Source organism: Branchiostoma belcheri, unplaced genomic scaffold (genome assembly GCF_001625305.1).
Source record: "Branchiostoma belcheri isolate BF01 breed outbred unplaced genomic scaffold, Haploidv18h27 scaffold1, whole genome shotgun sequence".
Taxonomy (NCBI): Eukaryota; Metazoa; Chordata; class Leptocardii; order Amphioxiformes; family Branchiostomatidae; genus Branchiostoma; species Branchiostoma belcheri.
Window position 1 is genome coordinate 10,906,789 of NW_017802379.1, and position 24,120 is coordinate 10,930,908.

The 24,120-nt window shown below is 40.4% G+C and overlaps 3 protein-coding genes across 3 annotated transcripts in view; all 3 read left to right on the forward strand.

Annotated features, from left to right (window-relative positions):
- The first annotated feature begins 1,013 nt into the window (after positions 1–1,013).
- LOC109474312 (tetranectin-like protein) lies at positions 1,014–7,707 on the forward strand. Its single transcript, XM_019774636.1, has 3 exons — positions 1,014–1,024; positions 3,432–3,865; positions 7,484–7,707. The coding sequence occupies exons 1-3, from the start codon at positions 1,014–1,016 to the stop codon at positions 7,705–7,707; spliced, it is 669 nt and encodes a 222-aa protein (XP_019630195.1).
- A 1,662-nt stretch (positions 7,708–9,369) lies between these two features.
- Positions 9,370–20,829, forward strand: LOC109474406 (fibrillin-2-like). Its single transcript, XM_019774736.1, has 9 exons — positions 9,370–9,403; positions 9,668–9,967; positions 11,714–11,836; positions 12,008–12,136; positions 12,423–12,545; positions 13,745–14,020; positions 19,896–20,048; positions 20,331–20,438; positions 20,735–20,829. The coding sequence occupies exons 1-9, from the start codon at positions 9,370–9,372 to the stop codon at positions 20,827–20,829; spliced, it is 1,341 nt and encodes a 446-aa protein (XP_019630295.1).
- The window catches only part of LOC109477281 (polycystic kidney disease protein 1-like 2), a 15,608-nt gene continuing 11,908 nt past the window's right edge, over positions 20,421–24,120 (forward strand). The window contains 7 exon segments of the mRNA XM_019778422.1: positions 20,421–20,438; positions 20,735–20,793; positions 21,210–21,284; positions 22,021–22,089; positions 22,208–22,345; positions 22,826–22,916; positions 23,812–23,969. Coding sequence (XP_019633981.1) covers positions 21,234–21,284; positions 22,021–22,089; positions 22,208–22,345; positions 22,826–22,916; positions 23,812–23,969 — 507 coding nt within the window. The 5' untranslated portion in view covers positions 20,421–20,438; positions 20,735–20,793; positions 21,210–21,233.

Below are 24,120 nucleotides of genomic sequence, written 5' to 3' on the forward strand. Positions count from 1 at the left end.
AGAAGCACTTAAAGTAATCCCTCTATTGTTACCTGTACTCTCAGTGTAGCCGCTCTCATAAATAATTCAGACCTCCTCCCTTTATGCTAATCCGTAGTATTATATTTAGAGTACTAGGGCGGTAGCTCTACGAAGAAAAAGAAAATAACTTGGGAGAATTTTAGCCAACAGCATGTACCGATAAACATCAATAACTTAAGAATTTTTCCTTCATAAGTATTGTAGACACTACAGAAGTTGTGATTCGATTGTAGACACTAAGGAAGTTGCGAGAAAGAAAAACAGGAGGTGGAGAGGTAAACAAGCTCCGTTTCTAGGTTACCGCGTTGCTAGGTTACCAAGGTTACCACGTCGCCTTTTCTCTGTCTGTTTTCCAACTCATGACGCAACAGTTGGGTCACTTTAATATTGTAACGGAGGAGGGGGGTAGGGGTGACGTGAAAACGATTTTACACCAGAAAGATGAGTTCTATTGCGTTCATAAAAGGTGACACAATGTTTGTTTCCAAAGGTCTGTTTTGCAGTAAACAGCATAAAGTTTCAGCAATGTCAGCAACTCTTTCCTGATGTATCATGAAAAATGTTCCTACCCATTGTTGCAATGGTTTCGCCCTCGCAGCCTCATGTTCATATTAACACTAGTACCTACAGGATATCCAGTCATAAGACAAGCAGTCGGTGATATCTACGCTTATTGTCCTTTGTGAGAAAAATCTACTCCGAAGGAAGCCGAGGAAAATGTCTGCAAGTTTGCGTCTATTCTGTACACTTGTTCTCATACTCTTCACCATCGGACATGGACATGGACAAGGTAAGACGATTTATAAAACATGCCTCGATGGACATGCCTCGAATTGTTTTTTTATTTTTTTCATTTATTTCTTATTATCTCGTAAGCCAGGTTAGCGCAGTAACTTCAGTGTCCAACAGCTTTGAATACTATTTTACTTGTTGTTCTCATTGTTGATTGAATACTGAGCAGCAACCTAAGCATCAGTTGGAGTAAAGCGCTCATGGTGATGAGGTAAATTACCCTGCATGTGGCTCACGGATATGAGACGGGGGTTCGCTAGACCTCTGTTCGGGTGATTTGAAGTGAATCATGAATAGTTTAAAATTTGACCATCGCACACCGGGGCATGCCCCTACTCTTTTTGTGGTGTGGTGGTTTCTTTAGCGTGCGTGGGGTGTGGCTCTCCCCAAAACACGGGGCCTGTATTTAACGTCATATTCGAGGGACGTCCGTAACCGAAGCTAGGTACTCATTTTCACCTGAGTGAAGTGAAAAAAAAGTTGTGTGAAGTACCTTTCCGACAGGCACAACGTCGGAACATGTAGATGGAATCGAACCCGGGACCCATGGGTTCCGGGCCGAATGCCCTACCATTACGACACACGACGCCACGTCGATTTATAAAACATGAATACGCATCGCGTTTTGTCGCAAGCCATATCATCATTTTATCGCAGTATTAAACTTCAGCGCTCAAAGCCTTGAATACTATGTATTTTACTAAACAGTGTTCGGTGCATTCTAGCTGTACATGTAATTTTGCTGTGCTATGTACTCTTTGGGACGGAAAATGCTGGGTGTAATATCTGTGGTCAATAATTTGTCATTATCCGATACATATGTCACAGGGGAGATTGGAATCCAGGGGGATCCGGAATCCTCCTAGGGGAGATTGGAATCCCTATCTCCCCTAGGGTAGATTGGAATCCCTATCTCCCCTAGGGGAGACTGGAATTCAAGTTGTTCTTCCACAAAATTGGTATCTGAATATCTAAATTCCAACCTCTTCAAGGAGGAATTTCCACATTCTCCTAGGGGGATATAGGAATCCCAATTTGTCCTAGGACACATGGGAATTCTTACACTAGTTACAGGACAATCTCCGATTTTAAAAGGAGAAATTCTGATTGCATCAAAATGCTTGGGAAAATAGTAAGTGAATATGTAAACTAGAAAGGCCGACATTTGCTTTGGAGCAAATACAGCAATGGCTTCACCACATTTTACGACATGGCAGGGAAAGAATGAGAAACACAAGGGAAAACAATGCTTTACATTGATATAACTATAGTATGAAGTAACATACAACTAAGACTACAACAGTTGGATAACTATTCCCTACATTATTGGTTAGGATTTTTAATTGCATAATGCAAACTGTTGATTTTCAAGAAAAAAAAGAAGTGTTCATGCCCCGCATTCCAATGCTGGAGCAGGAAAGCTTAAAATACCTACCAAAACACTTGAACACAGACCTACTGTCAGTATGGAATGGATCTGAGCAGGTATTAATTAAGTTAAGCCTGTTAAATTCCAACAGCCAATCAGCAAGGAGAATAGAGGAAAGCTGCATGCCTATTGGTTGATGCCCTGCATTCCATTGTGATGACTCATGCCCAAATGTGGTAACACTGCACACTAACTCAGTAATACATTTGCTATAACACAGCCAAAAAACTCAAATAAAACCATTCTAAAAGCCTGTATCACAAAAATTAAAAAAACGCCTAGGGGTATTCGCCTACTGTACTTCCATACCAAATTTCAGGTCCTTAGGCCCCAAAATGAAGAAGCTGAATCCATTTAAAAAATGGCAGGAGAAGAAGGAGGAGGAGAAGGAGGAGAAGAAACATCAGAAAAAGCAATATGGGTTCACCACCACTTCGTGGTGTGGTGAACCCATAATCAGATATTTGCATCAGGCCATTGTGAGATAGTGACTCAAAAACCAGTTTTTCCAGTTTGTTAGTGACTTGGTATATAAGGGATTGTTTCCCCCTACCAAGCCATGTGTAAATTCTGAAAAAATCATCGTTTGTAAGAATTTTGTTGTTTCTTTTATTTTGCCAATTTGTTTTTACAATTGGAAATATATTTGGGTCTAAGTGAGGAAAGATTGCAATTATGGAATCTGAACTGCAAATTATGCCAGGACAAATCTTGATTCCAATCTAGTAATTCACCTACAATTATAGTAATAGGCTTGCCTATGCTGAAATTGGTTGAAAGTTTAGGTGTGAAATGATTCTATCTATAAGTTCTAGTATTTCTACTACTGAATTGGGATCTGAATATCAGGATTCCAATCTCTTTTAGGAGGATTCCAGATTCCCCTAGGAGGAGACTGGAATTCCCTATCTCCTCTAGGAGGATTCCAGATTCTCCTAGGGGAGATAGGGATTCCAATCTCCCCTAGGGGAGATAGGGATTCCAATCTCCCCTAGGAGGATTCCGGATCCCCCTGGATTCCAATCTCCCCTGTGACATTATATATTTTTCAAAGAAGAAGGCACACCCTATAATATAGCTAGCGTAGTAATAGAAGTAGAAGTTTTTCCAGACAGTAGTTGTCTGTCTCCTGTGTTGTATCTTTGACTGTGAAAGCAATTAGCCTTCGGGCATGACTTTTCAAACAAAGATATCTATATGTAAAACGAACTGTCATTCTTGCCTCTACAGAGTGTCCAAAGCCGGACTATGTTCATTTCAACCCCACCGGCATCTGCTACAAGTCCTTCGCGGAGGAGAAGACGTACGATGAGGCCAAGCAGACGTGTGCCGCAGACGGGGGGATGTTAGCCATGCCGAAGGACGAGGCGACCAACACGTTTATCTCCAGCCTGGAATACGGAGACGTGGGTCGTTGGATCGGGCTGAGTGACGCCGCCAGCGAAGGGAACTGGGTGTTCGAGGACGGACAGACTCTCGCGTCAACCGGCTATAACAACTGGAACCGAGGTGAACCGAATGGTGGCGAAGGTGAAAACTGTATCACCTTACGTTTGGGGGGTCCCACGTGGAATGATATGGGATGCAACGGCAATAAGAGATTCATATGTCAGCTATATCAAGGTAAGAGTGCAGTCGCCAATGTTTTTTTTTTCATATACTAGTACATGCATGGCAGAAAATGTATTTGATATTAATTTTTATGCTACCTTTGTAATCATTTAATCATTTCTCACGTTGTTTCGACTTATTTTTCTTTCCTTGTCTCAAAACATTTTTAAAACTTCCCAAACCCCAAAGTCAAAGACACATACTTATATATGTCATATTCTTTGATCTCTATGGCTCTTTTTGTAACACATGTTTCATGTATGCGCCAGTTAGTTACCAAGCCCGTTTAAATTAACTGTTGACTTGTGCTCGCGATCGGCCATACTAAGGCAACTGTGTCATAGCTTGGCTGTGAGATATTGGTAGCTGCCAGCGTGATGATATTTCTGTCACCATACAACTTAACTTTTAAAGCCAAAGTTTGCAAACAGATTCTTATTGTAAATTTGTTTTCGAATGTCCCCACCAGGCCACAGCTACGTGGTTGACTATAATGTTACGATTTATGATTATATATGGAAAATAAATTTATGGAAGTTGAGATGGGCAATGTAATACCGGGCCTGGTTTTGTTCAGCAGTGTTCATAGTTGCGACATCAAGAAAATCTGCAAAAAAAGGCACAAGAGAGGAGAAGGAGGGAAATAGTTGCAGAAATCTTTTAGAAAAAAAATCACCGGATGCGACAGTGGAGTACAAAATTCTGGAGACATTGAAGAAAAAAAATGAGACTGCACAAAATTTGTAACAAGAAAATTGGTGTGATATACTGTAAGTCCAGTTATGTTCACGAATGCTTTATTTCACGAGATGGAGCAATTTGGGAGTTCACGAGGTCTCTGACTTCGCGAGTCGGTAATTTTTAACAAGGCGTTACATGTCTGCAAATTTACCGACAGTCAATAATTTTTTTCCGCGTGAGGTACATGCGAGGTACGCGCGGTTAGAACATGGTTCCGTTGACATGACACTGCCCAAACTGAAGCCCATCCATGCAAACTGGGTCCTGGGTGCACTGGACAATATCGCCAACAACATGGGCATCGCCAGGGGATGGGACCGCACAGGGATCTGAGCCGTTGTGAGCCGACGGGCTCGTGAGTAAAAACAAAGCCGCCGCCATGTTTGAACTTTCGACTCGCAAATGTTGCCAACTTCTGCACAGTAGTCCTCGCGTAAATCATCTTTAGTTGTGAAATTTTAGCGCACTGTTCTATAAATTTGCTGTTTGGGAACGTTTAAAACCATGTTGATTCAACAAGTTGTAAAAAAAAATGAAAAAAAAATCAAGCAAACTTAGACCATTAGACAACGCGCTATGTAAACAAAGGCCGCCATGTTGGATTTCTTGTGATTTGGCGGTCGGCTCGGCGGTAGATTTTCGTGCAATTCTTCCCTAAAAATACCTGTTAATGTTGTATATGAAGCGTAAATTTTCTTGGGATGTATGGAAATCTTGTGAAATGATTTGTGAAAAGTATTCACCTGACATGATACTTTTAAAATTGAGCAATTTTACATGGACCCGTCATTAGACCAGACTGCGAAAGCGAGCAACAACTTTGTTATTTTATACAGCACCACCATACCAGTAGTTAACTGTTTTTTTTCAAAATCGAGAAAGAAATGTTTATGCTAAATTTCATTTTCTCGAAAACACCACACCCTAAGAGCGTGCCAGCGAGCTAAATTCCGGAACGTTGCGTGAGTGACACGCGTCACCGATTAATCCTCAGCCATTGTACGAGGCGGCTGTTGTCATTAATATTGCAAAATTTCATTACTTAGCGGTAAAACCATCAGCATTGTCATGCCACCTGTGGCTTTTGTGGGCATCTAAGTTATTGCTAGCGGCGGCCTGACAACGTACAAACAGTTCGATGTGCAAATAGTACAAAGGCGGTTTGAGGCACGCCCAAAAGGGGACAGCCCACTAATTCCAGCCCCTATTGGAATTATATAGAAAACATCTAAGAACTGAGCTGTCAACAATCACCTACTTGAGTGTTCAACTATTGGAAACACATATTGACAGGGTAGTCCAACTTCCAAATTGTCCATTTAGTCCAAAAATTTCACTTTTTGACCAGCGATACATAGCACGGCAAATGCAAACACTGGCAGCATGACCCCTGACCCCCTTGAAGACCACCAAAAGACAAGAAGATGGGATAGTTTTAGAACTCTACCAAGCAGCCAAAACGACACTAACAGCCAGTTTTTTTTTCAAGTTAATAGAAATAGAAATAATTCTCCAGCTGGAAAATGCCAGCATTTATCAACACATACAAAGAAAAAGGCTGTTTTCAGTTGGTTTGGCTGCACTCAATCAAAGGGGTCTCAGACTGGACCTTCTGCGCCTGCGGGAAATGGTGACCTTTGCTCAAAACTCTGGAACAGAAGGACATCAAACGTACAGCTGTTTCTCATGCACCAATGCACATGAGTTGTTACGGTTCCATACATTGTTGCACTAATCGTCTCTAATGACCGACATGCACGATATTTCAGGAGGGTGCAGTTTCACAGTTAGTACTCATCTTCTCAGGGCAGCTTCTCGCTTACAACTCGAATTTTGTCTACAATTCTGCTTGCGATGGTCTCCACTATATGTACCACTACATCCTAACAACTGTGGACCCAGAAAACACAAATCAAAACCATCGCCGCTGAAAATAATACTTATGGAAGTAAAAAATGGCATAAAGTACAGGGTGGAAAATTTTACGCGTGTCCACGTGTAGTGTAAGACTGTGCAGTACATCATGACACCGCATGGGGGCACCAGTGACTGGTTCATAACACCTGTTATAACAATGTTGAAGATCGCAGGCTCTTACACTAGATCAAGACAGTCTGCACAATTAAACCAAAGTATTTCAAAGAGTCCATCGGGTGTTAATCGTAGCTTTAACTTCGTTTCTACTAAAAAAAATTCCTCCTATGCATGCGGCATAGTCTTTTTCGCTGATAGAACGCGCGCAAGGGATGCCGGGACAGTTTGTGGTCATTCGAATCTGAGTAATGGCGGCGGTTTTTAGTTTTTAGCCGAATCAAGGAGGTTCGGGGGTTAAAACGATCAACTTAGCCGATCGAACCACAATAATGTCCGTGTTTTGGCTGTGATAATGACAGGAAGTACCCTCAAGAAGTGAGTGTTTCCTTGTTTTATTTCACGAATTAAATCGAAATCTACGTCGGCACATCTGATCAAGAATGAAATTTTGTCGTCTACCGCTTTGTTGTGATACATGATATCCGCTTGACCGATCTCTCAGTCTAGTAAATAAAACACCGAAGATCTGCCAGCAGTCGAAAAGTTCAAAGGCTTATAAGTTCAACAGTTGTTGCCTAATGAAAATGCGCTCATGCCAAGTAGTTTATTGCCCTGATCACCATGCAAGGCTCTTGCCCTTTGGATACTGTCTGGCTAATGGATACTGCCAGGCTAATTACCTCCATGAAAAATGGAGGTATTGTTTTTTGAAGCAAGTTTTAGCAAGTTGAATTATGTAAATGATTGATCATTACCTATCATACTATATTCATATGTCTAATCTGAATAACCTGAAGTTCTGATGATATCATGGTCAATGTCGCTGTTTTAAACGATGTTCCATTTTCTCACCAGGAAACCATGCCTTTGAGGTCCTCCGTACTGCAAACCAGACGTATGAAGGAGTCGATTTCTTCGCCATCGAGGCGAGGCTGCCAGCTGACGGCCTTTCTGCCTCTTTGGACTGGTGCAAGGATTACCAAAACCTCTGTGGTCACTACGGACTGAGACCCACGGGCTGTGGGGAGATCTGGGCAGTCCCGGATAGGAGTGCCAGCGACCCGAATGCTATCCGGTAGGGCCTGTGACATTCAGAACAGTCATTGTGCATTCTGGTAATCCTCTCATAGTGCACACTTGTTAACCCTGTCATAGTGCTGGTTTCATTTTGTAATATATTTCACTAAATTATGGAATTTTCATCATTTCAGATTTAGTGACACAGTATGTCCTATATTGTCTTTCACATAGTAAAGTTTACAGTCCGTAGGCTCAGGTCAGACAATCTGCAGCCAATGTTTTCGAACTTTTGTTAGAAAGAGTTAGCAATGGTTTTTGACATATCTTATAAATGTTTTGTTTCCAGGTGTGTGACTGAGTACAACTCTGACCCATACATCAACCACGTGCTCAGCTGTCACCCAGCCCGGCAGGTAAGTAAAGTGGCAAACTTGGCTTTCTCAGCCCGGGCTAAAGCGGACCAGAGTTTTGGCTTTAACAACTGTCACACCACCAACTGCCAACGTGGGATACGTGATAGTCATTCAAGTCTGTACAACACAAAAACAGCCTTTGCCTCAGACGGGAGCGGAGACAGGATTGTGTACACCGTGTGCGCAGGCTCAGCAGGTATTATCAATTATTTGGAACTGTTAACTTTTAATTCACGCTACATAGAAAATTTCATATTAGACATTAACTACCATTAAAATTTCAAAGGACACAAAATACATTTGGTTAAACTAGAATCCAATTGATGTGTGGGTGGGGTTAAAGACTCACCAAGTTTGTAAATAAATCGATAAATGCTGTTATTTTATATTAATGTAAGTTGAATGTTGATTTGCAGTTGCATGATTTTGCCCAAACTGGATTACTATGATATGATATGGATCAACTGCATAAAAGGTCTCTTCTGACAATTCAAAGTACTAGTAACATAGCAGAACCGGTCAGTCAGTCCTATTCTGAGAAGACACTGGGCAGATAAAAAGTAGTTTTGGACACCAGGCTATTGCAATATACCTTAGTGCATGGCCTGTGTTGTGGCATTGTCCTTACCATTTCATAAGCTAAGAACAGTTTTTTTAACCTGGAGAAGCTAATGAATGAGGCAGTATGTTCATGCACAACATATGCTAGAATGAAAATGCGATTCATCGACATCTGTTTATCCCACCAGCTACCCAATGTCCAACGCTGACTGCGCCAGATAACGGAACGCTGAGCCCTGAAGGAGCGAACTCCTACAATGACGTGGTGACGTTCACCTGTAACCAGGGGTACAAGCTGGAAGGAAACTCTAGTGTGAGGTGCCAAGCGGATCGAACTTGGAGTGGTCCTGTTCCAACATGCGCACGTAAGACAGTTGTTCCGTAGTAAAGCTAGCATTACTTACTTCTTTTTGTAATTATTTGCATGTTTGTGCGTGGTACATGCAGCCTTTACCGCATGTCTCCTTTACAGCACTTGGTCCTAAGCCTGGGAACAATTTGCAGTTGCAATTCCTGAAAAAATTAGGGTCGGTAGGTAGGGATTATCTTTCTTGCTCTTCTTTCTTTTTTATTAGACTTTGGCTATCTCTAGTGATCCAACTTGTACGATACAATTTAACAAAGTAAAATTTGCACCTGAAGCTTTTACTTACTTTGACGTCTTTCCACGTACTTAATTTTTTTAAAGTACGTTGGTCAATGCCACTGTTTCAACGAACTCAAGTTACATTTTCTCACCAGGAAAACATGCATTTGAGGTTCTCCGTACTGCAAACCAGACGTATAATGGACTTGGAATTCAACTCTGCTTAACCAGTCCAGAGTTGTACCTAAAACTATGCTTTATCCAGAATCATCCCCAGCACATATGCATGTCACAATAATAAACACTCTTTCCAACTGCTCTTTCAATATAGCTACATCAAGCGGATAATCCCTTTAAGATTTGCTGGATGTGGATGGACTGCAAAGAAAACTAAACATAACTTTTTGTTAAAAGACGTGCAAATTATCCTTCTATTCTACCCTAACTATTCCTGTACAGGAAGTGAGAGTGTTGAGTACCAGAGTCTGGGTTGCTGGAGGGACGATGATGACCGCGCCATTCCATCACTTGAGGGGACAGATGCACGCCTAGATGGTTACTACCGGACACGTAACGATCCCATCGAAAAGTGTTACCAGGTAGCACTTTCTCGTGGCTTTGCCGTGTTTGCTGTACAGGATGGCGGACAGTGCCTTGGGTCGGCTGATGCTCAGAACACCTACAAGAAGCACGGACCGTCCACAGCCTGTGCAGCGGACGGCAAGGGCGGGGTCTTTGCGAATGAAGTCTATTTGATAGGTAAGCAACGCAGAAAATGTTTTAGATACCGATGGACCTAAAAACCTTACCAAGAAGGTATGTGTGTGTAATGTGTATGTATGTATGTATGTATGTATGTATGCGGATTAGTATGATAAGATTTTCATCGATTGTCATAAAAGTTGGTAGGTGAGTGGACTTTGGACCTCCTAGCGGCTTGTTATGGTACTGCAGCATTTAGACACACTCACACAGACACACACACACATGAACACCACCAAAAACATAACCTTCTTGGCGAATGTAGTTATGTTAATTAGACCCACATTTGCAAAAATCAAATTAGCTTATCATATATCAAAGAATGTTTAGACCTTGGAACAAGTAGTATTAGTTGACCCATCTATTGTTTTAGACGTAGTATATTTTCGTTGTACCCATGTATATTTGTTTGTATATCTACGTCATGTCTTAGACCTTACGAAAGTCGCTGTATTTTTGTTGCCTCGATAAAGTTCTTTCTTATTCCCCATGACATTATGACAATCATCATCATCACCATCATCATCATCATCGGTCGACCGTATTGGTCGGGGTTATATCAACCCTTATGAAAATCCTATCTTAACAAACACCAAACACCATTTCATAATACGTAGTACAACTAGAGTTTCACGATTTCATATCCCGGCCAAATGATGTTATGACTGACGAATTATAGATTATTCCCCCTGATTATGAACATGATCCTCATTTGCATGACTAAAAATGGGATTTAAATCCTCATAATTTTTCCCAGATGAGCGATATTGAGACAAAATTAACAGATTTGTGTATCCTGTAGTAGGTTATGGTGGCATATAAATTTTCAGGGAGAAATATTGATGCTTAATTTTTTGGCCCCTCCTCCTTAATTAGGGCACGAGAAGGCTTCGCCTATCTCATATCCAAATTTGCTTAGAATATGTTCAAGTACATGTGTGCCAAATTTGGTGCTTTTAGACAAAAGTGCACAATTTTTCAGCTATGCCGCTGGACTAACGTGTAAAATATCACATCAGAAATTAACAACCATTCAAAAATGTTTTTAATGTGTTAGGTTGTTGAAGTTTGTAAATAAGTAAATGAATAGTCATTTTATGTCGGTATATATATTATTTAACTGCATGATTTTGTCAAATCGGGATTTTGTTAAAACCATGGGTTAACTGCAGAAATGTTTTTTTCCGACAGACTATACTGTATCAGAAACTACAGCACTGGGCAGTCAGACTTATTCTTGACTTGCCATAATTACGATGTATACGTATATACGCATAACGTTTTAAATATAAAGTCATTGATGGATTCTCTGTCTTGCTCTTGTTCCAATCAATGTACAAGGCAACAATGAACTTCCAAAGTACATCAATGGCTTTCAGAGGTCTTCTGTGCAACTTTTATCACTTAATAATAATATCTTTTCTTTACAGCTGGAACCAAGCCCTGAGTGCAAATTTCTTTTGTCTAACATTGCTTTTATTAAATTACCGAATTCAATACCAGTATCTCTGTTACCCATCGTGGTGGGACCCATAGCCAGATGTGTTTAGCTAGAAGTCATGTAGGTCTGGAGTTACTAGTATATACCGGTTATATCCAGGAAGAGTTACTGCAGATTTAGATTTTTAAGTCTAATCTAATGGATTTCTAATAAAAACATGCAACAAACAACAACATTTCTTTACTGTTATTTCTTCAACCAAAAACTTTTTGTCTTGTCTGTTATCCCTTAACTCTTTGCAGACATCGACGAATGTGCAACAGACAACGGTGGCTGTGCCCAAACTTGCACCAACGTCCAGGGAAGTTACAACTGTTCCTGTCTACAGGGCTTCGTGTTGGAAGCAAACGAGCATGGATGTGAAGGTAAGACTGAGTTTTACTTCTTCACATACTTTATTTTAGTTTAAGCAATCTGGTGAAATTCTTATGTAATGGATTTCTTACAATAACATGCAACAAACATCAACATTTTTTTATTGTTATTTCTTCAACCAATAATGCTTGTCTTGTTTGTTATTGCTAAACTCTTTGCAGACACTGACGAATGTGCGACAGACAACGGTGGATGTGCCCAAACCTGCACTAACGTGCCAGGAAGTTACACCTGTTCCTGTCCACAAGGATTTGTGTTGATTGGAGACAGCCATGGTTGTGAAGGTATTAGTTAATTGTAGTGATTGATTTTACGTTTGATTTATAAGCAACAGTATTATTAAAAAATACTGGTTAAAATAACCAAAAAAAATTAATTGTTTGGTGTTATTGCTTGGCTAATATGAAAGTAACACAGCTGAATGAATGTGATCAAACATGTGCATTACAAAATATTAACCATTCAGCTTTTAGATAAGAAATTATAACTTCTAAAATTGTAACCATTGTATTTAGAGGTAACACTTGTAGTTGTTTCAGATCCTGAATTTGCCTCTGTATCATAATGTCTTTGTAGACCTCGACGAATGTGCGACAGAGAACGGACGGTGTGACCAGATCTGCACCAACGTCCCCGGGAGCTACAGGTGCTTCTGCCGACGAGGCTTCGTGCTGATTGAAGACGCCCACGGCTGTCGAGGTAAAAGTTTAGCCTGTGTGTTTGCCACACAGGTTTATATTTACACAGTGTAAATACGCAAAGCCCTTCTTCTTTGACTTTATCCTAAACACAATGTGACGTACATGCCGTCTTCACACGAGTTCTGGGTTAATATTTATATATGACAATTATTTATTATTAGCAGCCTATTCTTTCAAGTGACTTTGACGTAATATCATACATTTCTAACCGACTACACTTTTCCTTTTACTATCATGAAAGTTCATCTGTGTTGGTAGTTACATGTTTAAAGTTAAAACTTTTGGTCCAACACAAAAAGTTCTCTCACCTGGAGCTTTCGACCAGTCACTCTAGTCTTCCTCAGTAGACTGACCCAGTGAAGCTTGTCACGTGGCTTCTTTGGTGTGACATCAACACTGGGTCTACCAGATACCTTTGACCCAGTGTTGACGTCACACTTCAAAGAAGCCACGTGACAAGCTTCACTGGGTCAGTCTACTGAGGAAGACTAGAGTGACTGGTCGAAAGCTCTAGGTGAGAGAACTTCTTGTGTTGGACCAAAAGTTTTCACTTTAAACATGTAACTACCAACACAGATGAACTTTCATGATAGTAAAAAGAAAAGTGTATTCGGTTAAAAATGTATGATATTACGTCAAAACACTTTTCTTTTTAATTAGTCCAATTCTAATACCGGCTTTAGCAAGGAAAGTTTTCAAAAGCAGGTGTAATTAGAATTTTGATGCAACATGTATGTAAAATGAAAGTCTAGTCAAATGAACATGACGTTACCTCTTGTTGTGTTAATACTGAGTTCTTTGAACATTTTACAGTGTGCGGTCATTGCCTGGGCGGGAACGTGAACTGTGACCCAGTATCGGGTGTCTGCTCTGCTGGCTGCCGGGATGGATGGAAAACACAGCTTTGTGATAAAGGTATCGTATGCGCCTATATAGCAGTTAACTGTTCTCTTTCACAAATTATTTATAAATGCTTAAATTCTGTTTTATTTTTAAAAAATGAACTGGCATAATTTTGTGGCCAGAATTTACATGTATCATGTTTCAGCATTGTTTAGAAATGGCTGTAATCTAAACACATCTGATCAATGAAGTTATAATGAGATTATAATTACATGTTTGGTGCTCTATATAGCTATTTACATCAATATTAAAAGTGAGCATTTTTAACTCCTGCTTTGATCCATTTTCTTGCAGCTGTAGATCCACCAATGGACCTGGCCGTAACTGACATCACGGACGAAGGGTTCAAGGTCACCTGGTCTCCATCCCCTGACTCTGACCTTCAAGGGTACCGTGTGGTGGTCTCCAACCTGGACACGACGACAGCTGTCAATCAGAGCACTGACGAGGCGTGGTTTTCGGTGGTCGGCCTGTCACCAGAGACTACTTACATCATCAGGGTGACGGCCCTGTTCTCTTCAGGTGGTTGGAGGTCACAAAGCGAGGCGGCAGTGATACCGGCAACCACAGGTAGGGAGGGTCTAGCTGCTGTTGATGAATCCAAAGATAGAACTGAACTTATTCTGACTCTCTATTGATGCCAGAACATTGCCAGGGTGTACATTCTGTAGTCATGATGAATAAAAAAATCTGTAAGAGAAGATATTTTTAAAGCGTGCGTTCTTGCACATGAGGAACTGTCAGCCACAGCCAAAACCATAACTAACATATGTACTAACTAACCAAAGGGTTCATCAATGGTTGTATTTAAAAGCTATGGGTAGGCATGTCAAACTTTTCCGCTCCGGCATTGGAATGCGGGGGCGCGCGAGGCAGTAAATATTTTTAAACGATCGTAAAAAATCAACCGTTTGTATTATGTCAATAAAAATCGTTACCAACAATGTATATGATGTCAGCTATCGTGCCATAGTATTTTTAGTTGAAAATATGGATCAATAAAGGAGCTAAAAATCAGCAAAGTTGACAATACGGCCGAAAATCAGCCCCGTTCGGACGCCGCGAACGCGGCACGCTATTTTGAAGCCAGCCGGCGGAGACGTCTTCTTCCACTCAAAAGCCACAAACCGCTCGGGCTCGTAGAACTCTGGGAATGATTTGATGTGAAAGGGCAGAGTTCAGGGTTCACGACAGCGGTGGGACGAAATCGCTACGTCATCGCTGGCGGGAGGTACGAGTCAGTGAAGTGAAGCGTCCAAAAGTATGTGGAAAATTTTGCTATTTTCTTGAATTTAAAATTTTGTCGCCCATAGCAACAAATATAGACACCTTGTGGTTATGTTGGTGTAGTTTTTGTTTCATTTGAGGCGAGTTTGAGCTGTGGGTTTAGCGAAACATTTTGTTAGTTTTTCCCGGCCGCCAGAAAAATGGTGCGTGCAATGCGCGCGGCCGTGAGGGGAGGGGGGCGTTAGATCGCGAACGTTGTCGGTTTAATTTAACCTATATTCAAAATAAATTCCGCCGCTCTTTAGTAATATATTTAATGGGTAAGTGTGTTACACTTTTAATTTACGACAATGTGGCATATTTTGGACGAAAAAAACTTTAGGCCGGATCATCGATCATGAGCTTCTCATTCAGTTGCATGGTCTTTATAAGACTTTATTCAGACATATCGATTCTTTTTTTTTTCTAGTGACATACCCTGGGAAGTTGAGCGAAGCATTAGGACTATCTCTAAGCCACCTTGAGGGTGACATACCAGTGAGTGCCCCTTTGGGCAGAAGAAAAATTGTCAAACGAGCTTGTGCTGGAGCTTTGCTCATTCATCAAGAAATCTGGACTCAGAGATGAGACAATTATCAAATGGCTAAAAAGTATTGCGCCGTCGGACCTTAAAGAGAAACTAACACATGCAAATGGGACAAGTGTTCGCACTCACATCTACAAATTGAAGAAAAAGAGAAGGGACCTTGTGATGAAGAAGAAAACAAAGGAGTTACAGATCTTGATGGCAAAGATGTTTGAAGGCCCCAAACCACTACAAACAAGATGCACAAGCAACATCAACATCAGTAACAGCAAAGCTGTCGGTACTAGTACATGCTCGTCCAGTCCAGTTGTACCACTACCTGCTTACCCTTTGAAATCTTTAAACAGATTGATAAACTTTTCGCGGGACTTGGTGAAGGAGAACAACACATTGGAAGATACATTAGAAACATTGTCAGGGGAGTACGTGAAATGTTTGTCAGAGATGAAACAGAAGACAGCGGAAATCCAAGACTTAAAGGAAAGCATGAAGGAGCAAACACGGATGAGTAGAGAGGAAAGAATGAAACAAAACACTCTACTGCTTCAGTTGGAAAAGAGTCAGAAATGACATACAGCCGTTTACAGAATGCTTTGGTGAAACTGAGCGAGTACAATACTCGCAATGTTAACAAGCGTCTTAAACGAAGAGATGAGAAAATCAAAGCACAGGAGAACAGGATCAAGACACAGGAATCAAACTTACAAGAGAAAGACTCTTTGATCAGAGAAAAGGATGAAGAGATAGAGGAGTTGAAGTCTATGGTTGATGTGCTGCAGGAGCAATTAGACAATGAAATAAAGAACAAGATTCACGCACAACGGATAAAATCTCACTACAAAATCGCAATGAGATCTCATTCGTTGTGTGATGAAGATACTGTAGATTTAGAAGAGAAGATAGCAAACCTAAAAGCAGAGAACAAGGAATTACATGATAACATGACAAAATTCCTTGATTCTGATGAAGTGAAAACTTTTGAAGATGGTAGGTTTACCACTGATGTTCGACAGGTTTACATGATGTTACTTAGTATGGACACTGGACTTAACAATGTGGAATGGATCATAAGGACTGTACTGCAGAAGTTAGGAGGTCTCAAGTGTGGTAGGTTACCAAAATACTCCACAGCGCAAACCATGTTTGCTGAAGCCAGGCGACTTAGCCAGATGCATGTAGCTGACGTTGTCAGTAAATCTGATAACATCACTGTGGGTACGGATGGTACCACAAAGAAACATGACAAATTTGGATCGGTGAGTTTTTTCACTCAGCAAGGACAGTTAGTGGCAGGAGTTACAGAGCAGCTGTCTGGAAAGACCGAGCACCAAGTGGACATGTCAAAAGATGATGCATGATCTGGCAACAGCATGTGGGGCAAGTGAAGAGGAGATGTGGTGTCCATAAAAACACGATGACTGATAGGCATGTGGTAAACAAGTGCCTGAACAGAAAACTAGAGGATATTAGACAAGAGGCTTTGCCAAAGGTAGTGAAAGATTGGGACAAGAAGTCTCCCGAAGAAAAGGATGCGATGAAGAATATGTGGAACCACTTCTGTAGCATGCATTTCATAGTTGGCTTGGCTACATCGGCAGAAGCAGGACTGAAAACATTTGAGAATGCATGCACGTGCACAGATCACAGTTCCTCAGGTGCCACAGGGGCAGAGACGTTCTTCCCATCACAAGGAGAATCAGGAGCACATAGGCTAGTTAGAGCCGTCTGCAAGGCATTCTCGCATACTGGAGCCTGTGAGAAGTCGGGACACCCCAAAGAATTTGAGGCCTTCTTGCAGTCCTGTGTCCCTGCCAAGGTCAACAAACTGATCTCCTTCAGAGGAGAGAGATTCAATGTTCTATTCAAAAATGGTGGGGCAACATACCACCATAAAGACGACTTGTTAGCATACCTCGACACGTGCGAGGCACCTAACAGACTCCTACAGGCTGTTAGAGCAGACCTCAGTGTTCCTGTGTATGTAGCAGGCTGCTGTGCACTGGGTATCATCAATAAGATTGTAACAGCTCCTCTCTGGAGATTGGTAGAATCTGAGAGCAGCATACTGGACATGTGTCAACATTTCCACCAGTTACACATCAGCTTCAGTTCTTTCATAAAGGATCCAAGCTCACTGATGGAAGGGGAAGCATATTCCCTTCAGTGCAGGGAGAGGATGATGATGTTTACAAGTCACTGTTCTCGCATGATGATCCTGAAATCAAAAGGCTGACTTGTCAGGCACTGAAGAATATCATGACTGAGTTTGTTGTCGTTACCGAGAGAATGCTGAAAGACTACCTTCCAGGGGGAATCTTCCACAACCCAACAGAAGCACAGAGAGAGGAGATGGCTACATGTCCCACAAACAACACTGGTCTGGAGCGAACATTCGCGCATTTGGACCGGGACGTCAGGTTTTTCACCAAATGCTACGACCCTGACAAGAGAAAGCAAGATAATGTTCCGCTTAAACAGAACAGGACAGTACCTGGACACCATACCCATGGAAGAGAAACATACCGTCTTTAAGGAAGCAAGGAAGGCTGCACGTACAGACAGGAAGCTTCACCAAGAGGAGCAGAAGCAGCTGAAGCTGCATCGTCAGGAGTTGTTGCATGCAAGGATACAAAAAAAAGACACAGAAAAAGGCTGTCAAGGAAGCAGCACTTGAGGCATTGAAAAGTACTGTAAAACAGCTCGGGCTATGGGACTCAGCAGAACAGATAGAGGCTGGGCTGTTGAAACTTGTCACCAAAAAGTCTAGGATGCTGGCACTGAAACAACAGATTAAGTTCAGGAAGGAAGTGCTTGGTGACCGTGTTCATAACAAGTCCTTGTTTCAGTTTTCAAAGGGGGAAAGGCGCTTAAGGAGAATGACTTAAAACAGAACTTACTGATACTAGTCAGAAAGTGAGTTAGTATCTGAGTCTCCTGTGAGGAACTTGTACCAATTAGACATTCATAATATTTGTTAACACGGCCAATACTAGTTTGATGCTCAAGTACATCTTGCAGGCAATTTATTAATATCATCTGAATTGAAATGCACATATGACAATAAGGTATTAAAAAGCCTTAGCAGGTAAAATATAGGACTCTAGTTATTAATTAGCATATTTGTTAATTGCAATTGGATATTAAAAGTTATTTAAAGCTGCAGTTACATTTATACACCTTGTTCAAGTAAGCCAGGTACATCATTGAGTTGCATTACTAACAGCCAATGTATGTGGCTATCATTAACAATGTATACATTTCATTACATCTGACTCATTAGCATATTGCTAATTAGCATATCTTTAATATGTTAATATAATTCAATAATAAGTTGATATATATATACATTTTCCTGTTGTAATGGGATATACTTAGGTCAACATGCAAGCAGGTTAACACTTGAAATGTATGTTAGGAACAGATACATTGGATGTAGACAGTGTAATACAAATCATACAAAAATTGGAAAATATTCGAGAATAATTAAGCTCATTTGCATATTTTGCAATTAGGGAAGACATTGCAAAAAAATTCATATTCTTTAATGTGAATTTAACCGGAATGTAGGATTCAGAAAGTTGCCACTGCAAGCCCCTTCTACAATTTGTAGCATACTTAGAAAAGCAGCTCACTCATTGGTTGAATGACACTATTGTGCATGAGTAATTAGTTCGGGCTAATGTGCATAAGGTAATTAGCATATTGTTGATTGAAATAATTGTTAATTAAGAATATGAATATTACAGTTTGTTCAAATGTCAACAGGTTACTTTGACATTTTATTAGACATTATACAAAGAAAAGTGACATGTATCCGGATATGTATATCATATGTTGGTAATTAGGCTTATTTGCATATTTTGGTATTAATCATCCTCAATAATATGCTTTATTTACTTCTAAAGGGAATTTAGGACCACAAAATGCCTTTCTAGTATAGAGTTCTGTTCACAATTTGTAGCTTTTGTCACAATTTGTAGGAATCTCGTTACCCATAAAAATGATGTAATTATGGCTAGATGTAATAATTAGCCTAATTAGCAAAAATGTGTAAACTTTCGTATGTAAAAAGATGAAATTAAAGACCTTTGTGGCAAATTGTTTGATCCTAATATGCTGAAAATTTGAAGATTGTAGCATGAAAAGTTTAAGAGTTACAATAAAATGTATGTCAAATATTGTTGATTTATGGTCTCATTTGGTGCCATGACTAATTAGCTTATTCCCATAGGACCAATAGTTAAGCATCTTCCAATGAAAACGTCAAAATCGTAAACTTTAAAAAATTCTAAAAAATCTCAACTTTGTCCAATTCTTATGCGAAAGGAAGCATTCTGACCGGAAAAATCTACTCTATAACATGGAATTATTTTTAATAATCCTTGGCGCCCCCCTATTTTTAGTGTGACATCCCTACTATGGGAGAAGCACTTGATTTAATGTACTATGTTTATTCAACATGCTTGTTCCATATTATTTTGTCCTCCAAAAAGGAAATATATGCTAAAACCTTAAAATTAGATTTGTATTAGAGTACATTGTACAAATACATTCTCTTGTCTTGTTTTTATCAGTACTGTTCTTATTACAAAAGATTTGGAAAAATTCGGTGAATCCTTTTTCCTCTGCCAGCCGCCATATCAACCACAGTTGCACCAACCACAATTCCTGCTGCTACAACCCAGCAGACAAGTCGGATGACCACCCGCCTTTCCACCAAACCTGCAACTTCGACCGTACAACATGCACATGAGGCTGGATGGGGCGAGGAATCATCTGATGACGGTAGGCTCCCAGCATTGAAACACTGGAAAGACCATCATTGATTAAATGTATTGAGCACTTTTAGAGTCTATGATGTTCCTATTCAACTTACCAACAATTCAGTCAGTACTAAAGCATGATCATGATAATTATGCTTTGCTCGATAAAATTTGATGTTCCAATGATATAAGCTGTGTGTTAATATCGTTAAATATACCTTAAAACTTTAGAAAATCATCGTTAGATAATATATATATACATGTATTATTATTGGCATTTTGATGCTAATGTTTTTATCTACAGCCACCACTCCATCAGCTGCTGAAACAACTAAGCAGACAAGTGGGATGCCAACATCCATGTCCACCAGACCATCAACTCCAACTCCACAACTCGGATCGGATACCGATGGTATGTCTGTTTGCCTTTGAGCAAATTCATGGAGCAACCTGGTCACAAGGTTGTACAAAATATGACATAGTCAACATACCACCAACTTAACTAGTGTGATAAAATGTATGTTTCAGACTGGACAGGTGTAAATGTGCACATAGGCATTTGAAACTATGCTGTTCCTTTGACAGTAGAATCTGATCTTGCAAACCCATCATGCCCTTCAATGTCAGATCAAGTAAAAGAATGTTGTGCTTTGATGTCATTGCAAAGGTAAGAGATGTGATTGAATGATTCTATTTTCCGTTTTGCAGGAATCACAGAGACCATCAGCAGTCCGCCGGGCGGCAACAGGGCAACATCAGCTGATCAGGTAAACTGTGCAGTTCTGCAGCTGAGGGGATTTTAGGGGACCCTTTCTACTCGATTTAGCAACTATTGAGTGGCCCCAAATGAATTTGTATGAACCATGGCTTTAGAAATAGATAAGGATTCATCCCATGATGTAAGACTATTATTTAAACGACAACGAAACTTACAAAACACACAAAGTCTTGTTAATTGAATAAAGCTATTTAATTTGTACTGCCTTTAATTCCTTCCAATAGTATAGAATACAAATTACATGTATGTAATAGTCTGACTCTTCTGCAATAATTCCTGTCCAATAGTAAGGCACATTCATGTACTATGTAATATTCAGACTGTCATGCCCTTAATGCCTGTCCAATAGTATTAGCACGTATTATGTATTATCCTGACTGTACTCCCTTTATTCCCATTCAACAGGCTCTTGGTAACAGTCTGGAGAGCATGTATGCAGAATCCGTCACCTCAAGCTCACAGGATGTGCTCCAGATTCTGGCCCAGGTTTAGTCACACTAAAATATCTGTCCGCTATTCTCACAACAACATTATGTCACAGGGATCTCCTAAGTAATGTGGAGTATGATGGTGCCCGGGTTAAACCACCCAAGGGGGCTCACGGTGGTCAGATGTATTTGTGCACACTGACCATATGTTTTTATGCCAATGAACATTCCTGTTTGATATTCTATTATTAGCAGGACTATAGAGAGTCAATGAAACACAGCAGTCACAATAGTAGCAAACTATAAGGTTCTATAACTTGGACAGAAACTGGTACAAAATTTTGCTCCTTTGCTATCATGTTAAAAAGTTAAAGAGCCTTCCCGCGTCAAGTGACACATAGGGCGGCGCCCATCTCCGTTCATTAGCCCTGGGCCACACACAGCAGTCACTACAGGGGGGGGGGGCTAGTCCACTGGTAGTGGTGTGCGTTTAACTCTCATACTCTTCCCCAAATGCTGAATGCTAAGCAGAGAAAGCAGTATGTACCATTTTTAAAGTCTTTGGTATGACTCGGCCCGGGATCGAACTCACGACCTACCGAAATGCAAGGAGAGCACTCTACCCACTTGGCCGTTGCACCGGTCACTATCATGGTATCATGAGAAATTGCCATGAACATATGGTGGTGTGTTTGTATCATAAGAGTTACTGTAGAATGTTACATTTACATGAAGCTAGTCGCTAACTACCAACCTTTTCTGTAACTTTGTTGTTCTTTAATGAGAAGGCTGCAGATGTGTCTGGAGATGATGTTGTGTTGGGGCAGCCGACATCAGCTGCTGAGGAAAAGGCGCAGGTAAGCCATCTTTGATAGTCTGTAGATGTTAAACATTGGGAAACATTTGGGGAATCTGGTTGGACCAGGTTAAGGAACAAAGGTGTTCAATTTTTGTTTTTATAATCCGTTGTTGTAGATGTGCAGGAAGGCAATTAAAACATTGGCCTCTGAAATGGGTCGGGCCCAGACACCGCAAGGTCTGCAAAGGATGTCTGAGTTATCATCACTTGTCATTAAGTCCTGTCCTGGCATTCCACAGGAGGATAAGGTACAAGTCTCTGATGGGAGTTTTACAAAGCTGAACCGTTTGACTCCTCACCTACATCTACAAGCTTGACTACTCATGGAGCTACATGCACACTTGCAACTGTGCAGAAAACTATGATCTTTCTCTTATTCTATATGATTGTGCCTTTTGCTATGCATGGCTAGAGCCATTACTTTATTGTAATTTATGTACATGATTTTGATTTTATATGGGCATCCTTTTGTAATGGTTATATCTGCATCAATGAATTTTTTGGACATCATGCCAATGGCTATTCATCTTTCTCTGAAACTTAAATGTGCTAAAAAGATTTCATTTTTTGAATGAATCAAAGCCTTTTCTCACATAATCTTTTCACTACAATTGCATTTTAAGTGGAATACTGCCCAACATGTTTGCGTATTGAGATGCTGGTTTAGCAACAAAATTGATGCTTTCAGACTTAGAAGTCTAGTTTTAAAACAACAGATTTATGCTGCCCTATAGGACATGGCCATGGGTGTTCTGAAGTTCATCACCAGCAAACTGGACCAGCTGGACATGTCTGACCCGTCGACTGTCCAGTCTGTGGGAGGATGTAAGTACATTATGTCATGTTCACCAGTCGTATGGTTCCTCATGTAATGTATCCTCAAGTTTGTTTTTTGTTTGACTGTTTGTTTTAATCCAGGAGAAACATGTCATGTAAAACTTTTGAATGTATTTTTCAAATAGTTACTGTGAGAAAACATGTAACAAACACTGACATGCAACAGAAAGAAAGAAAGAAATTATCAAATGAAACTGTTTATTCTGTTGTACTGCAGCTCTGGTGGAGTCTGTTGGCTCTGTGTTCATTACTTTGATAACGTTTGTTTCTGTTCTACTGCAGCTCTGGTGGAGTCTGTTGGTTATGTGTTCATCACTTTGATAACGTTTGTTTCTGTTCTACTGCAGCTCTGGTGGAGTCTGTTGGTTATGTGTTCATTACTTTGATAACGTTTGTTTCTGTTCGACTGCAGCTCTGGTGGAGTCTGTTGGTTATGTGTTCATTACTTTGATAACGTTTGTTTCTGTTGTACTGCAGCTCTGGTGGAGTCCGTTGGCTCTGTGTTCATTACTTTGATAACGTTTGTTTCTGTTCTACTGCAGCTCTGGTGGAATCTGTTGGCTCTGTGTTCATTACTTTGATAACGTTTGTTTCTGTTCGACTGCAGCTCTGGTGTAGTCTGTTGGCTCTGTGTTCATTACTTTGATAACGTTTGTTTCTGTTCTACTGCAGCTCTGGTGGAGTCTGTTGGTTATGTGTTCATTACTTCATTACTTTAATAACGTTTGTTTTTGTTCTACTGCAGCTCTGGTGGAGTCTGTTGGTTATGTGTTCATTACTTCATTACTTTAATAACGTTTGTTTTTGTTCTACTGCAGCTCTGGTGGAGTCTGTTGGTTATGTGTTCATTACTTTAATAACGTTTGTTTCTGTTCTACTGCAGCTCTGGTGGAGTCTGTCGGTTCTCTGTTTGAGGACCCAAAGAGAAATGAAGAAGAGGCTGATGTGAAGCTCACTTCTGATCTTGAGGAGGACCAGAGTCTCTCTCCAAAGGAGCGCCGTCAAAAGGTGGAAGAAAAGAAGCAGGAGAACCAAGCTAAGGTAACAAAAGTCCCTGATGAAAATGATTTGTTTAATGCTTTATTTTACTCTACATTCAAGTATGCTTTATTGGAGAATGTATGCTTTATTAGAGTTTATAACCTAATATATAAACCAATATATATATATATATATATATATATATATATAA